Genomic DNA, 16,552 nt, shown 5'->3' with positions numbered 1-16,552 from the left:
TGACTGTTTTGGGTTTCTTTCCCTAGACTCCCATTTCTTAAACGTTTAACAGGAGAGCCAGTCACAGATCTCCCTTTCACCCGAGGGCTGGCAGGTCACGAGGTCGCCAATATTTGTTTTATGTACTGCTAAGAGATTAAGGGGCAGTATAATTTCAGAGAAAAGTTAGGTTCTCTGGAAGTCAGGAACCCCAGCATCCTGCCCTTAAACACTCGAATGACCTTGAGCAATGAAAGGTCTCCAGACCTTCATTTCTCATCTTCAAATGAGAAGACAAATTGGACAACATCACTGTTTCCTAAAGTGTGGTGTGTACACCGCTGTGGAAAGTAAGCAATAGGTAGAAACAAGTTAGGTGCTTTTATCTTATGTATATATCTATAAATACTTAAATAGCCTCTCAGCTCTACAGTATCTTAGCTATTATTGCTACAGCAAGGCTGAAGTCGGTGACACACACACAAGCAAGACCCAATGCTAGTACATGCGGTGAAGGTATCGCACCTTCAGGAATTGTCCTTTCCACCCAAACTCTCCAAAAAGATTGACACCGATGAAATGGATCGCTATTGTGGATCCTCATGTACCAAATTCCCATGAGCTTTGCTGAGAAGACCTCAGCAGTGCATCAAAGCATCCCTTTGATGCAATGTGAATAAGGTTTAAAAAAGTTATTAATGTGGTTAGTAACTGACTGCAGTTTGGGAAATCCTACACTTGATTTCTTGGTTTCTTCCACGTCTAGCTGTCTTTGACGTGTGACGTGCTTAGACAAAAGTCAGTGTGCTCTCTTCAGGTCAGTCTTAATCTATAACCTGTGTTATACATGTGCCTCATTAAGGACAAATTTCTAGTTCCAGATGGGGAATTTGGAGCGGGCTCTTTTTTCTCTAAATGAATGGGGCTCTACTCCAAGAACACAGACTTCACATATATGGGTATAAACACATACATACACCAGTCAAGTCACTTTCTATCCCTCTATTCACTGTTTAGGCCCTGAAGGTATTGTTTACAGCCGGACACTTGGCTTGCAGGGAAGAATCTCATCCACCTGAGATCTTAGGCCCAGTGCTTCCAATCCCCTCCTCTCTTTCTGTTAAATTTCTGCAAAGGCAGGAAGTACCAGAGTGATGCAGAGGTTGGCTGGAAGGTTGAGAAGAGGCCACAAAGATGTAAGCCTTAGGATGACCCTGAAGAACAGATGGGGTTTGGGCAGTCGGCATGGAAGCTAGAGAAAATTCCAACTGGGCAAGGAAGGAGTGGGCACTATAAATGGGGGACAGGGAAAAGACTGGAACACAGGGTTTGGACTGGGAAGTAAAGAGGATGCTATAAGGCAGGTTCGAGGGGTGGGTTAGAGAGAGCATGATGGCCTGCTAAATCTTTTAAGCTCCACTCTGTGCCACTCACGTGCTACAAAAGGATTTATTTCAGTGTGAGGTAAGATGTAAGTGCTACTTTAAGAATTTAACTGAACCAAAATGACCTGGGGACCAGGATGCTAGTCTACTGTTCTAGGTACCGTTCTCCTGGGGAAAAAAGCCAACGTACAATGGTGCATTAGTCTGTTTGGGCTGCCATAATAGAATACTAGAGACTGGAGGCTTAAACAACAGAAATTTCCTTTCTCGCAGTTCTGGAATTCTGCAGTCTAAAATCAAGATGCCAGCAGAGTTGCTTCCTTCTGAGGCCTCTCTTCCTGGCTTGCAGACAGCTGCCTTCTCACTGAGTCCTCACATGGTCTTACCTGTGTGTGTGCATGGACAGAGAGAGGCCGCTGATGTCTCTATCTTCTTATAAGGACACGAGTCCAGTCTGATTAGGGCTTCACCATTATGACTTTATTTAACCTTAATTACCTCCTTAAAGACCCTATTTCCTAATACAGTCACATTAGAGGTGAGGGCTTTAACTCAGGAATTGGCGGGGGCGGGGCGTTTCTGCCCTATGTGAGAGGGCTGGGAATGGCACAGAGCACATCCCGCTGAAGGCTGTGCCTGTGCTGCCCTTCCCACCTTTTCCAGTGGTAAGATATAGGCAGAGAGGGAAGAGCGTTCTAGAACAGGCTTCATGACTTGCTTCAGTTCAAACCTATTCAAACCCAAGGACAAGCATTCACTCTTATGGACCAGCACAGCTTACCAGATTTTCAGGGGTTGGGGGAGAGTTTAAAGCCCAAATAAAGTGTTAATTTCTCGTTGGCCGGGGCCACAAGCCGCCCACACAGTGTGGGCAGGTAGCTCCCTCAGCATCCAAACTCCCTCTGTGGGGAAATGAAACCCCCGGGGTCATTTGGAGGAAAGGTGCAGTTTCAATACACCCATACAAAGGGAGTAGAGTCATAAGATTTATTACTTTCAAAAATAGATAACTAATGAGAACCTACTGTATAGCACAGGGAACTCTACTCAATGCCCTGTGGTGACCTAAATGAGAAAGAAATCTAAAAAGGAGGGGATATACGTACACGTGTAACTGATTCACTCTGCTGTACAGCAGAGACTAACGCAACACTGTAAAGCGGCTGTGCTCCAACAAAAATTAATTAAAAAAAAATGATTTCTTACTTATATATCCCAGAAGCAAAGGGACACAGTGAGCCGGGGGAAGGGCAGTCTTCCACCCCAGGTCACAAGCCAGCAGGAGATAGAGCAGGGTAGCAAGCACCTAGTCCTTACAAGGTGATTGGGGCAGAGGCTACTAACTTTTCACAGGCTTAACTCTAAGTGGTTATTTTTTTTTTAACATCTTTATTGGAGTATAATTGCTTTACAATGGTGTGTTAGTTTCTGCTTTATAACAAAGTGAATCAGTTATACATATACATATGTTCCCATATCTCTTCTCTCTTGCGTCTCCCTCCCGCCCTCCCTATCCCACCCCTCTAGAGGGTCACAAAGCCCCGAGCTGATCTCCCTGTGCTATGCGGCTGCTTCCCACTAGCTAGTTTACGTTTGGTAGTGTATATACGTCCATGCCACTCTCTCACTTTGTCACAGCTTACCCTTCCCCCTCCCCATATCCTCAAGTCCATTCTCTAGTAGGTTTGTGTCTTTATTCCTGTCTTACCCCTACGTTCTTCATGACCTTCTTTTTTTTTCCCTTAGATTCCATATATATGTGTTAGCATACGGTATTTGTTTTTCTCTTTCTGACTTACTTCACACTGTATGACAGACTCTAGGTCCATCCACCTCACTACAAATAACTCAATTTCGTTTCTTTTTATGGCTGAGTAATACTCCATTGTATATATGTGCCACATCTTCTTTATCCATTCATCTGTTGATGGACACTTAGGTTGCTTCCATGTCTTGGCTATTGTAAATAGAGCTGCAATGAACATTTTGGTACATGACTCTTTTTGAATTATGGTTTTCTCAGGGTATATGCCCAGTAGTGGGATTGCTGGGTCGTATGGTAGTTCTATCTGTAGTTTTTTAAGGAACCTCCATACTGTTCTCCATAGTGGCTGTATCAATTTACATTAAAAAATTTTATTTTATACCCGCTTAGCTCTAAATGTTTTTAAACTTTTATTTATTTATGTTTTCTGGCCACACAGTGTGGCATGCAGAACTTCCCTGACCAGGGGTCAAACCCATGCCCGCTGCAGTGGAAGCTCAGAGTCTTAACCACTGGACCACCAGGGAAGCCCACTCAGTGGTTATATTAAAAGGTTCCACCAGGGAAGGCAAAGCAGGAACCTGTGGGGATACCCTAAACCTATCTAAAAGTCCAGACTCTGAACTTTTGGTGTTAGTAGGGTCACCATACTGTAAAATGCCTAGGCAGCCACTCAGAAAAACAAAATCGTTTTCCTCAAAGTTGTTTTCCTCATCACCCCTTTCTAGTTTTGACCCTCTTGCATTATGATCCCAGCTAGGACAGCAGGTGACATGACGCAGCTGCAGGAAGGGCTTGGGGAAAAAAGCTCAGTGAGGGCAGCCTGGAGTGGAGTAAGATAGATCCTGGGTGAAATCCCAGCTTCACCACTAGCTGTGTGACCTTGGGCAAGTGACCTCACCTCTCTGAGCTTCCATTAAAAAAAAATTTCCATTATCAAAAATTTTAAACAGAAAAATAGAAAGAGAATACAATGAACACTTATACATCCGCCCAGATTCAACAAGTCTAAACTCTGCCATATTTGCTTCAACTAAGCCACTTTAAAGTAAATTACAAACGCTAAGGACCATCGTCCCTAAATACTTTAGCATTTGTGTCCAACGAAAGAGAACATTTCCCCCCATAACCACAAAACTATTACGCCTCAATAAAACAGTTCCCTGGGGCTTCCCTGGTGGTCCGGTGGTAAAGAATCCACCTTCCAATGCAGGGGACTCGGGTTCGATCCCTGGTCAGGGAACGAAGATCCCACATGCTGCAGGGCAACTAAGTCCACGTGCCACAACTACTGAGCTCCCACGCCTCAACTAGAGAGCCCGTGTGCCGCAAACTACAAAGCCCACACACCCTGGAACCCACGCGCCACAACTAGGGAGAGAAAATCCGCACGCCACAACTAGAGAGAAGCCCGAGCCCGCACGCTGCAACAAAAGATCCCGCATTGCCACAACTAAGACCTGACGCAGCCAAGAAAATAAATAAATATTAAAAAAACAATTCCCTTATATATATATATTATTTAATATTCTGGCCACATTGAAATTTCCGCAACTGTTCCCAAATTATATTTTACAGATGGTCCATTCACACCAAGATCCAATCAGAGACCTTGCATTGCATTTGGTCATTATGGATCTTAAATCACTGAGTTTCCATTCTGCTCATCTGCAAAATGGGAAAAGAATAATACATACCTCACAGGGTACACAAATTAGACATAATACATGTTAAGGGGTTAGGCTAGTGCATCCAAAAATGTACACTATTATTATTAGCTTCCTTACTGGACTTGCTCTGCTCAAGGCAGCAGTGCATTGGGATGGAGTGTCTTGAGATGTCAGTAGCATGGGCTAGAGATAATGAGGCAACAGGCCCCAGCATCCTCAGGGATGTAGACCCACAAGCTGCATTTTGCCCAGCCCTGGCCTGGGGATGGAGGGAACCAGTCTCACCTTGACCACCTTCAGCACCCCCGATTCCTGGTCCAGCCCATGCTCCCCCTGGAAGCTCTGCTCCCTCAGGAACTGCTCCACAGCCTGCACAGTCTCCAACACCTCTTTTTTCCACTTCTGGCTGGGATGCAGGCAGTGAGCCACGAAGGAGTTCAGCCTGGAAGCTGGGGTGACAAAGAGCTTCGGGGGCACTGCCATCTCTGTCTTGAGAGTACCACTGGTGGCTAGATATATACCCACACACCTACCCAGCTCCTGGCACACACACTCTTCTTTAAGGGGACTCCTCCTCAGCTGACCTCCAGCACCCTGTGGAATAAAGGACCAGAGTGCAGAGGAAACAAGGGGTGTCTGGCTGACCAGGGGATCCTCTTCCTGGAGGCCATTCACTGCAGCTGGGGTATCGAGGGACACTGGGTGAAACCACATTAACAGGCGGGGCTTTTAGTCACCCTTTCTGCTGTAGGTTTCATTTCTCACCTCTTAATTTTCCTTTTACAACTTGGAAACTGAAACTGGCTTGAGGATGGCTCTGGGAAAGGCAACTCCCCCAGGAGATGGGAGCTGGATGGTATCCACCAATCCCATCCCCACAACCTTGTCACCCAAAACAGGCTCAGTAAGAGCAGGCACTCGCTGGAGGTTGGGCTGAACAGTGGGAATTCTAGGGTTCCGCAGAACAAACTCTGGAATTCCAGTCTGCCCTTTGCCAGACTCTTAACCTCTCTGACCCTCACAGAAATAATCCTTAAAATGGGTTTAAGAATAATACCTACCCCATAGGTTGTGTGGATTAAGCAAGAGACCATTTAGCAGAGAAAACATTAAGTAAATGCAAGTATTGTTATTCGTTCACTGGACATCTATTGAGTGCTGGCTGGGTGCCAGACATTGTGCTAAGAAGACAATGTAAGACGTGGTTCCTGCCCCAGGGGCTCCCAGAGCAGTGGGGGAGACGCAGGAGACACAGAGAGTCCAGTGTCCTGTGTACTAGGAGAAAAGAGGGCACAGAAACTTGGTGGAAATTCAGGCAGAAGAGTTTCTTTGGGGTCACCTGTGGTGTCAGTGAACACCTGCTTGAGATGAGTCTTAAAAGACTGGGAACGCGGCCAGGAGACAGAGGGCACAAGACAGGATAAGGCTGAGAAGTGTGAATCATCCTGGTATGTGCCAGGACTCGGCTGTCAGATCCACGTTGGCATGGAGGGCAGGGAGGGGAGAGGTGAGAGCTGTGCCTGGACAGGTGGGCAGGGATTGAAACTCGGAATGCCATTCATTCATTCATTCAACAAACATTTGTTGCGTGCCTGCTATGTGCCAGGCAGGTGTCCTGGGGATACGGCAGTGAATAGGCAAAATTCTCGGACTGCAGAGAGCTAACCCTCTAATGGTGGAGACAGATAATAAACAGGATAAATAAGTAACATTATAATAATTAAGACGGTGATAAGTGCTAATCAGGAAAATAAAGCAGGGAAAGAGGTTAAAAGATACTGACTACGTGTGTGGGGGGGGTGAGAAGTGGCAATGTTCAGGGGTTCAGTCTCAAGAAAGGTGGCTAGGGAAGGTCTGAAAAGGAGACATTTGAGCAAAGACATGAAGGAGGCGAAGAGTGAGCGGTATGTATGTCAGAGGGAAGAATGAGAGAAAGTGGGACTTCCCTGGTGGTCCAGTGGGTAAGATTCCACTCTCCCAATGCAGGGGGCCCAGGTTCGATCCCCGATCGGGGAACTAAATTCCACACGCATGCCGCAGCTAAGAGTCTGTATGCGGCAACTAAGAAGTCCACACGCCCCAACGAAAGATCCCGTGTGCCGTGACTGAGAGCCGGCTCAGCCAAAAATTAAAAAAAAATAAAATAAATTAAAAAAATTAAAGAAGAATGGGAGAAGGAACAGCAAGTGCAAAGGCCCTGTGGCGGCAGTATGCCTGGTGGGATTGAGGAATAGCAGTGTGACTGGAATGGAATGATCAAAGGGGGAGAGTGGGAGGGGATGAGGTTTGAGTACAAGTGTAGGGGGCAAATTGTGTAGGATCTTGAAGACTACTAAGACTTTGGCTTTTACTCTGATTGAAATGGGGAACCACTGGGGAGTTCCAAGCAGAAGAGGGACATGGATGGACTTTCATTTTAACGGTATCACACTGGCTGTTCGTGGGAAGATTGGATTAAAAGCAGAGGGTGGGGAGTGGAGGTGAGAGCAGAAGCAGGAATTCAGTTAAGAAGCTACTACAACAGTCCAGGCAAGAGATGTGGCGCCTTGGATCAGAATGGTAGCAGTGAAAGGTAGGGAGAAGTGGTATGATTCAATTTTCTTATTATGGAAAATTTCAAACAGGAACAAAAGTAGAATAATACAATGAACCTCCATGTACCATCCCCCATCTTCAACAATTATCAACCTGTAGACAGTTTTTTAAATGTTTATTCAGGTCTTCTGCCCATTTTTATTTTTATTGGCCACCCGGCACGCGGGATCTTAGTTCCCCAACCAGGGATTGAACCCATGCCCCCTGCAGTAGAAGCACAGAGTCCTAACCACTGGACCACCAGGGAAGTCCCAACCTACAGACAATCTTGTTTCAATGATATCTCCATCCACATCTCCCCTCCTGTATTATTTGGAAGTGAATCCCAGACCTCATATCATTTCACTGGCTATATTTTGAGTATAAACAGGTCTTGCTAAAGGATAGAGTGTGATGTGAGAGAAAAATTAGAGTCAAGGACCACTCTAAGGCTTTTGGCCTTAGCACTGGAAGGATGGAATTGTCCTTAACTGAGAAGGGAAAGACTGGGCCAGGGCACAGTGTAGGCATGAAGGTCGGGAGCTCGGCTTTGGAAGCAAACTTGAGTGTCTAGTGAGAGAGATCCAAGTTGGCTAGGGAGTTGCATATTTGAGTCTGGATTTCAGGGACGAAGTCTGGGGTTGAGATACAAATTACCAGCATAGATATATTTAAAGCCATGAGGCTGGATGGGTTCACCAAGGGAGTGAGTATAGAGCAAGACAAGAAAAGGACCAGTGACTGGGCCCTGAAACACTTAATAGTATTAAGTGATTGGGGAGAGGCAAGCATCCGGCAAACAAGAATGCGAAGGAGTAGCCAGGGAGGTGGAAGAAAAATCAGCAGTGTGTTTTGATAGCCAAGTGGAAACATTGTTCTAGGAAAGAGAAAGTGATCCACTGGGTCACATATCAGGTGAATCTGCGCTGACTTTGTCCTGAGGGCAGTGGCAAATCAGAGGAGCGACCAGAGGTGAAATGACCATTCTGGAAAGATTGGTCTGGCTGCTTCTGTGGGGAGGATGGATTGCAGGGGCCAGGGGTAGATATGTAGGGAAACGTGTCAGGACACTGTACAGTGATCCAGGTGAGAGGGAAGGTGACCCGGACTTGGCCGGAGAAGGGATGGGATTCTAGGTCTACCTTGGGGGGAGGGTGAACAGGACTTGGTGACTACAGGTAGGAGGTGAGGGAAAAGACAGGATGGCTATCAGCTCTCTGGCTTGGGTACCTGGGTAATGGATGGAGGGTACTGTTAACAAAGGGAGGAGGATAAAAGGAGGAGTGGGAAGTGGGGAGGTCTACAAGGGTAGCTGTTTAAGCCAGAGAGCTTAAAAAAGTTGTCCACATTGCCTAATGCTTCCGATAAGTTCAGGAATATAGGTCTGAGAAGCACCCAAGAGGCTACTGGTGATCATTGTGGGTGAAATGTAAGGGAGAGCTGGGAGCAGAAGCCAGATTTTAGGTGCGGGGTTGAAGAGTAAGTTGGGTGAGGAGGATGGAGACCAGGAGTGTAGATAACACTTTCAAGAACTTTGTCGTGAAAGGGAGGAGAAAGACCAGGTGTTAGCTGGAGGAAGTGGTGGGGTGGAGGGTGTTTGTTGTCTTAAATACCATTTGGGGGAAAAAAAAAACCCTCAATCATGACACGTTTCAATTTAAACTTTCCAACTGGCTAACCCCAAACGGAAAGAATCACATTTTTAATTACATAAATTCTAAAAGTCTCCATATTTTCAAAGTTTGGTAGTGCCTGGTCCTTAAACAGTCCTATATTATAACTGTTTAAAGAGCAGTGGCAATTTCGCAAACCAAAGTCAACAATAAAGTGAGATTCCAAACATTTGTCCTATGTTTATAATGACAGATAATGAGCTTCAAGGCAATATAAAAGTTATTCAAACAAACGTTATTCAAACATTCAGACCTTACGTCTTAGTTTAAAACTTTTTTTGAAGTATAATTGATTTACAACACTATATCGGTTTCAGGTGTACAACATAGTTATTCAATATTTTTACAGGTTGTACTCCATTTGAAGTTATTATAGGCACTTCCCTGGTGATCCAGTGGTAAAGAATCTGCCTTCCAATTCAGGGGACACAGGTCTGATCCCTGGTCGGGGAACTAAGATCCTACAGGCGGCAGGGCAACTAAGCCCGCGTGCCACAACTACTGAGCCCATGTGCCCTGAAGCATGCAGGCCACAACTAGAGAGAAACCTCCACACCACAACGAAGAGCCCACGTCCTGCAATGAAAGATCCCGCACGCCTCAGTGAAGATCCTGCGTCTCGCAACTAAGACCCAATGCAGCCAAAAATAAATTATATAAATAATAAACCTTTGAAAAACTAAAGTTATTATAATATATTGGCTCTATTCCCTGTGCTGTACAATATGTCCTTGTAGCTTATCTATTTTATACACAGTAGTTTGTACCTCTTAATCCCGTCCTCCTATTTTGCCTCTCCCCACTGGTAGCCACCACTTTGCTCAATAGACTTTACATATTAGTTTTGATTCATTTCATTATTCATTTTCATGAGATATCTGGGAGTTCAGCAGCTTTCAAGATTTCGAAAGGGGGAATTCCCTGGCAGTCCAGCGGTTGGGACTCTGGGCTTTCACTGCCAGGGACCAGGGTTCAATCCCTGGTCTGGTATTTAGGAACCTGCAGGCCTTGCAGAGTGGCCAAAATAAGGAAAAAAAAAAACGATTTAAAAAGGGAACATGGGGCTTCCCTGGTGGCGCAGTGTTTAGGAGTCCGCCTGCCGATGCAGGGGACATGGGTTCGTGCCCCGGTCTGGGAAGATCCTACACGCCGCTGAGCGGCTAGGCCCGTGAGCCATGGCCGCTGAGACTGCGCGTCCGGAGCCTGTGCTCTGCAACAGGAGAGGCCACAACAGTGAGAGGTCCGCGTACCGCAAAAAAAAAAAAAAAAAAAAAAAAAGGGAACATGCAGTCGATTGTGTATTGGTTTTATGGTTTGTAGAAATGCCACGTAGTTGGGCACATTTCTATGGCGGTGGGGGAAGAGCTAGTAGTTAGGAAGGGTGTGGGCTGGGTTTTAGGAAGAGGAAGATACATAAAGATGGGTTTTCTCTTAGCTTGTGTTCCTCCAAATGCAGAGCCTGAGACAAGGAGTTGCATGAGACTTGTTTTGGGAAATGATCCCAAGGGACAGGTGTGGGGGATTGAGAAGGAGGAAAAAACAGTCCAAGAAATATCATGAAATTGATCACTACTGTGGGCAGCTGAGCTTTGATCCCACTGGGGACCCTCTAAGGAGCAATGCAGAACGTGCCTCAAAATTATCCACCTGAGAGGTGGAGGAGGGGAGTATGCACTCGCTGCACTCACTGGTTGCTGTCTTTCAATGCGCCAAGGCTTACCCCCTGGGGTGTTAACTCCCTGGAACTTCCATATTTGCTCAGAATTACTTGGAAGGCTTGTTAAGACACAGATTGCTGAGTCCCACTACCAGAGAACCTAACTCAGGTAATTCTGGGCTAGTTGCTGAGAAGTTTTATTTCAAAGAGGTTCCAGATGATGTTGATTCTGCTGGTCTGGGGTCCTTACTTTTGAGAATCAATAACTTAGAGGTTTGAGCTTTGAAAGGTGACAACATGGGGGAGAAGGAAAGTTGACTCAAAGTCATGGAGTTGTGAGCCAGCATTCAGTGTTCTGGAATTGCAAGTGTTTGGCCACGTCTGGTATGTTCTGAGAGTGACGAGGAGAGACTGAGAGGTCAGCAAGAGCTAAATGGTCAAGAACCCTGAATGCCAAGCAAAGGAACTTCAACTTGATTCTGTAGGTAATAGGAGCCATTGGAGAATTTTAAGCAGGGGAGGATTCTGTTTCTATTTATGCTTCAGAAAGAGCACAGTGGTCTGGGTAGAAAGGGGTGAGCTAGGGGGACATGACCATAGAAGTCTACAAAATGAACAGCCTGATCTTGGCACTCGTGGGGATGTGGGGCCTCTCTTAACGAGCATGATGGTGTCACAATCCTTGATGTGCAGTCTGAGAAGCTATTGATTCCACAGTTTCTGGCCCCGGAACCTGACTATCTGATCCTCCATGTAAGGTCCTCCAGCCTCTTCAATCTTCTCTTTCAAGTCGTGGATGGAGTCATCAGGGTCAATGGTGTAAGGCTTGCCCTGGCCACTGGAGTCCTTCATGAAGACCTGGATCTCAGGGGGGAAGGTCTCCAGCACCTGGAGGCTCCTGAAAGGAGAGACAGTGGTGTCCACTGGGGCCACATGTCCTCTTGTTTTCATAGTTTTGCCTTTCCCAGAATGTCATATGGTTGGAATCATCCAGTGTGTAGTCTTTTCAGACTGGTTTCTTTCAACTAGCAATATGAATTTAAGCTTCTTCCATGGCTTTTCATACATCACCACTCACAGTAACAAATTATTTTTTTCTTGTGATGAGAGCTTTTAAGATCTACTCTCTTAGCAACTTTCAAATACACAACAATATTGTTAGCTATAGTCACTACATTATACATGACATCCCCAGGACTTATTTATCTTATAACTTGAAGTTTGTACCTTTGGTCCACCTTCAGCTATTTCACCCACCTCCCACCTCTGGCAACCAGTCTATTCTATGTATCTGTGAGTTGTTTCTTCTTTGCTTTTAAAGATTCCACATATAAGTGATCTCATACAGTATTTATGTTTCGCCCTCTGACTTAATGCACTTAGCATAATGCCCTCAAGGTCTATCTGTGTTGTCACAAATGGCAGATTTCCTTCTTTTCATGTGGCTGAATAAAATTCCATTATCTATCTATCTATCTATATCTATCTATCTATCTATCTATATCTATATGTCACATTTTCTTTATCCATTCACCTGTTGGACACTTAGTTGTTTCCTAGTCTTGATTTGCCTATTTTATTTTATTTTTTTACACACACTGCATGACATGCGGGCCTTAATTCCCTGACCAGGGATCAAACCCATGCCCCCTGCAGTGGAAGTGTGGAGTCTTAACCACTGGACCACCAGGGAAGTCCCCTGCTTTGCCAATTTTAGAATCAGGTTATTTGTTTTGGTTTGTTTGTTTGTTTGTTTTTTGCTATGGAGTTGTTTGAATTCCTTATAGATTTTGGATATTAACCTCTTATCATACATGTGGTTTGCAAATATTTTTTCCCATTCCTAGGTTGCCTTTTCATTTTGTTGATTGTTTCTTTTGCTCTGCAGGAGCTTTTTAGTTTGATGTAGTCCCATTGGTTGCTTTTTGTTTTTGTTGCTTGTGGTTTTGTTGTCATACCCAAAAAATCATCACCAAGACCAATGTTAAAGAGCTTTCTCTTTATGTTCTCTTCTAGGAGTTTTACAGTTTCAGGTCTTACATTTAAGTCTTTAATCCATTTCAAGTTAATTTTTACAAATGGTGTAAGATAGGGGTCCACTTTCTTTGTTTGCATGTGGGTATCCAGTTTTCCCAACACCATTTACTGAAGAGACTATCTTTTCCCTGTTGAGTATTCTTGGATCCCTGTCAGTTAGTTGCCTGTATGTGTGTGGATTTATTTCTCGGCTCTTGATTCTGTTGCATTGGTGTATGTGTCTGTTTTCATGCCAGTACCATACTATTTTGATTACTCTAGCTTTGTAGTATAATTTGAAATCAGGAAAAGTGTTGCCTCCAGCTTTGTTCTTCTTTCTCAGGATTGCTGTGGCTTTTGAAGTCTATTGCAGTTCCATACCAATTTTAGGATTGTTCTTCCTATTTATATAAAAAATGTCATTGGAATTTTGATAGGGATTGCACTGGATCTGTAGATTGCTTTAGGTTGTATGGACATATACTCTCTGCGTGAGATGTGCATGTAAATGATTTGCCTAAGACTTATTAAAGCAAAACAAAAAAAGTCAAAGAAACTGCTACATTAGAAAATACTAAACATGTAGAGTATGGGCGGCTGGTGTGTGCTCGGGATGACCCAGCCCCCTCCAGGCCAGAGAGGTGGGTGGGAAGCAGCAATTACAACAGACAAGGATGACCCTCCCTGTTTACCCCTCCCTCTGGGCCCATTTTATTCCGGGCTGCATCGTTTAAACTCAAAACACACTTTTAATATAGGGCCCTTGTAGCCATCTTGTTGTGCTACTCTTCACAACCCATGAGCAGGGTCACAGGAAACTGTAAACAGGTCTGGCTTTCCATGTTACCACTCATACAAGCCAGTGCTTTTCCCACTTGATCTACAGATCACAGACACGTGAGGATTATGCAAAAGAACAAGAACAAAGCTTTATTATAAGTTTCACATCGAAACAGGGTCCACACGAGGCCCAGCCTGGGAGGAGGTGGACACTGATGGCCTCGCCACAAAATTATTGGCTCAGGCCAACTTCCTCCTCTTAAACCCCAAGGTAATGAATCGTGACCCGGAGGAGAATGACTTGGTCGATGGCCCAGCGGTTTGTTGTCCAGCCAAGCGCTTGGCAGGTGATGAGGGGGCCCTAAGAGCAAGGCTGCACCTTGCTGTGCCCACTGCGGAGCTGGGGCTGATAGTAGTAGAGGCCGGAACCGACACACCCCTAAAGTCAGTCTTGGCTGGGCATGGGTTGCGCCCTCCGCTGGAAGTAGGGGGGCCCTGCCTGGGTGCGCCCACGGGGATGTGACCTAAGATGGGCCCTCCCGTAACACTGAGAGCTGCAAACATGCAGCTCAGATCTCGGGCAGCCGCTCTGCTCCCAAAACCCAGCTGTGTGCTGGCATGGGTGCCCACGGTGGAACTTGTGGATGATGAACCCACAGAAGATGTTTGTGCGGGGCCGCCCGAAGCTGGGGGGCCTGGAGCAGAGGCAAAGGCTGAAGCTTTCCTTTTCCTATGCTGGGGAGAGCTGCCACAGGCGGTGGTTCCTCGCTGCTGCCAATCAGGGCCCCCAGGGATGTGACTTAAGATGGAGGCAGTAGTGCCTCCAAACCCAGGCTTCTTCTTAGGGCTGGGTCCCGTGGTCACCATGGGGTGGCTCTGGTGAGGAGGGCCCCAGGAGTTCAGGCCCACGCTGCCCCCTTTGCTGTGTGTGGTGCTCGGGGGTCCCCTCGTTGCTGTTGTAAGGCTGAGAGCTGCAAACATGCAGCTCAGATCTCGGGCAGCCGCTCTGCTCCCAAAACCCAGCTGTGTGCTGGCATGGGTGCCCACGGTGGAATTTGTAAATGATGAACACCCAGAAGATGCTTGTGCGGGGCCGTCCGAAGCTGCGGGGCCTGGAGCAGAGGCAAAGCCTGGAGCTTTCCGCTTCCTATGCTGGGGAGAGCTGCCACAGGCGGTGGTTCCTCGCTGCTGCCAATCAGGGGCCCCAGAGATGGGCTGGGTAGTGGCTCCAGGCTGCAGAGGAAATCTCAGAGTTTGGGTGCGGGACCTGAGTGCAAGCAAGCTGGTGGTGACTGTGACTGAGGATGTGCTGTCACTGGGGGGCGTCTGCCGGGCCTGGGTCGAGGAGAAGAGGCTCCCACTGGAGCCAGGGGCGGACCCCAAGAGGAGAGGATGGGAGGGTGGAGTGGTGTCCATGGGGGTGACCTCAGGGTCAGAAGCGGCCTGGGGTGCCAGGCCCGCAGATGTGCCGGGTGAGGGTCTGGAACTGACAGTACACGTAACGGGCAGGCTTGGGGAGGGGGCAGTAGGGCTGGTGACGGGAGGGAGGTTCTGTGGGGTGAAGACAGGAGAGTCCACACACATGGGTTTCCTATGCTGGGGAGAAATGCCCAGGTCCCCGATGGCATAGGTCTCACCCCGCAGCGCACTGTTGATGCGCCTGAAGGCTGCTTGCTTCTCTGAGTCTAGGTCTTCAGCGGTGACCCGGAAACCCGGCTCAGGGGCTGGGGGCAGCCTCAGAGGCTCCCCTCGCCGGTGCGGCAGCAGAGGAATCCTGCGTTTTCGGGGCCTGGGACTGTCAGATGTGCGGGAGCCCTTCCTCCAGGGTCCTTTCTGCCCTCTTGCTGTCTCTGCATTTTTGTCAGGCTGGCTTTTCCTCCGGGAAACCACCGGAGCTGCAGAGGGCGATGGAGGGCCCTCCTCGCCCCCTGTCTTTGTAGACTTCTGGGGCAGCCCTTGCGGTATAGCGGGACCCCTCCTTCTTTCCACTGGCAGGAAACCTCGGGTGGAGCTATATGAGCTCGTGATGGCGTTTCTTTGGGGGCAGGAGCTCATACAAGAGGTCTGCTGTTTCCTGGCGGATCTGTCCTCTGCCCACTTGGCGTGGAGGTCTCTCTGCAGAGGTCCAGACCTGGGCACGAAGAAAGAGCCCCCCAGGGGCCTAAATGCAGATCGTGCGTCCCCGGTGTCATTGGGGCCGCTTCTCTGGTCATCGTTCCTCACTGTGACTGTGGGGACTTCCTCCTGCTTGGCCATCCCTTGCCCCCTCTCTCCCAGGGCCCTCAACACCGTCTTCTCGGTGCTGTAGTTCGGGACACAGCTGGGTGTCGTGGCCGGCACTGGCTGCCCCTGCGCCACACTGGCAGTGACTGTGTCCACTGCGGACGCTGAGCTGCGGGACGTCGTGGAGGTGCGAGCACCCATCACTGCCTTCTTCCGATGGCCTCGCCTGAAGATGGAGATAAGGATCCCCATAAGGAGTGCAGCGTCTGCGGGATGGTAGAATGGGGTCTCAGAGACTCTGTGGCAAAGCGCAGATGCAGAGTCACTGGACACTTGTGGGCTGGCCTGCGAGTGGATAGCCGGCCATAGACAGCTGGGTGGCCCGGGCCGGCCACGGGAAGTCGGTGGGCGCGGGGAGCGGGCTGGGGGCAGCCGAGCCCTCCTGGCAGGTGCTGGTCCCCCAGTGCCCGGGGCGGGGGTGAGGGGCAGGGCCTACCTAAGTAACTGCTCCTAGAGAACTTAGGTGAGGTCGGTCCGTGGATACAGAGCTGGGCTCTGAGCACTCTCCTTCAGCTGCCAACTCGGCCAAAAGTGGAGTGCGCTCTCTTTGGCCTGTTGCCTTTTTATACTCTGAAACCTGTGAGCGAACAATGGGCGTGCGTTGGTGGGGCGCAACAATTTAGGGAGGGGTGGCGCATGCGCAGAGTACACGTCAGGCCCTGGGGCGCACAGGTGAGGATGCGCGCCCCTGGACCGTCTAGCGCTTCTGAATCTCCCCAGGGGTCTGAGGGCTGGAGGTGTTTGCCTTGAGGGTGATGAGCTTCTTGGCA

The 16,552-nt window shown here is 47.9% G+C and overlaps 1 protein-coding gene and 1 pseudogene across 1 annotated transcript in view; both read right to left on the bottom strand.

The window, feature by feature from the left end:
- LOC149749784 (UDP-N-acetylglucosamine--peptide N-acetylglucosaminyltransferase 110 kDa subunit pseudogene) overlaps positions 1 to 16,552 on the bottom strand; it is a 193,779-nt pseudogene that overhangs the window by 121,365 nt on the left and 55,862 nt on the right.
- Positions 3,265 to 16,552, bottom strand: part of LOC149749786 (2'-5'-oligoadenylate synthase-like protein 2) — a 25,702-nt gene continuing 12,414 nt past the window's right edge. The window contains exon 2 of the mRNA XM_089908520.1: positions 3,265 to 11,601. Coding sequence (XP_089764646.1) covers positions 11,406 to 11,601 — 196 coding nt within the window. The 3' untranslated portion in view covers positions 3,265 to 11,405. The remainder of the gene's footprint in view (positions 11,602 to 16,552) is intronic.

Source organism: Delphinapterus leucas, chromosome 3, assembly GCF_059928025.1.
Source record: "Delphinapterus leucas isolate spDelLeu-1000000601 "Yukka" chromosome 3, BTC_Dleu_Yukka2, whole genome shotgun sequence".
Classification (NCBI taxonomy): domain Eukaryota; kingdom Metazoa; phylum Chordata; class Mammalia; order Artiodactyla; family Monodontidae; genus Delphinapterus; species Delphinapterus leucas.
This window is presented reverse-complemented; position numbering and strand designations above follow the sequence as displayed.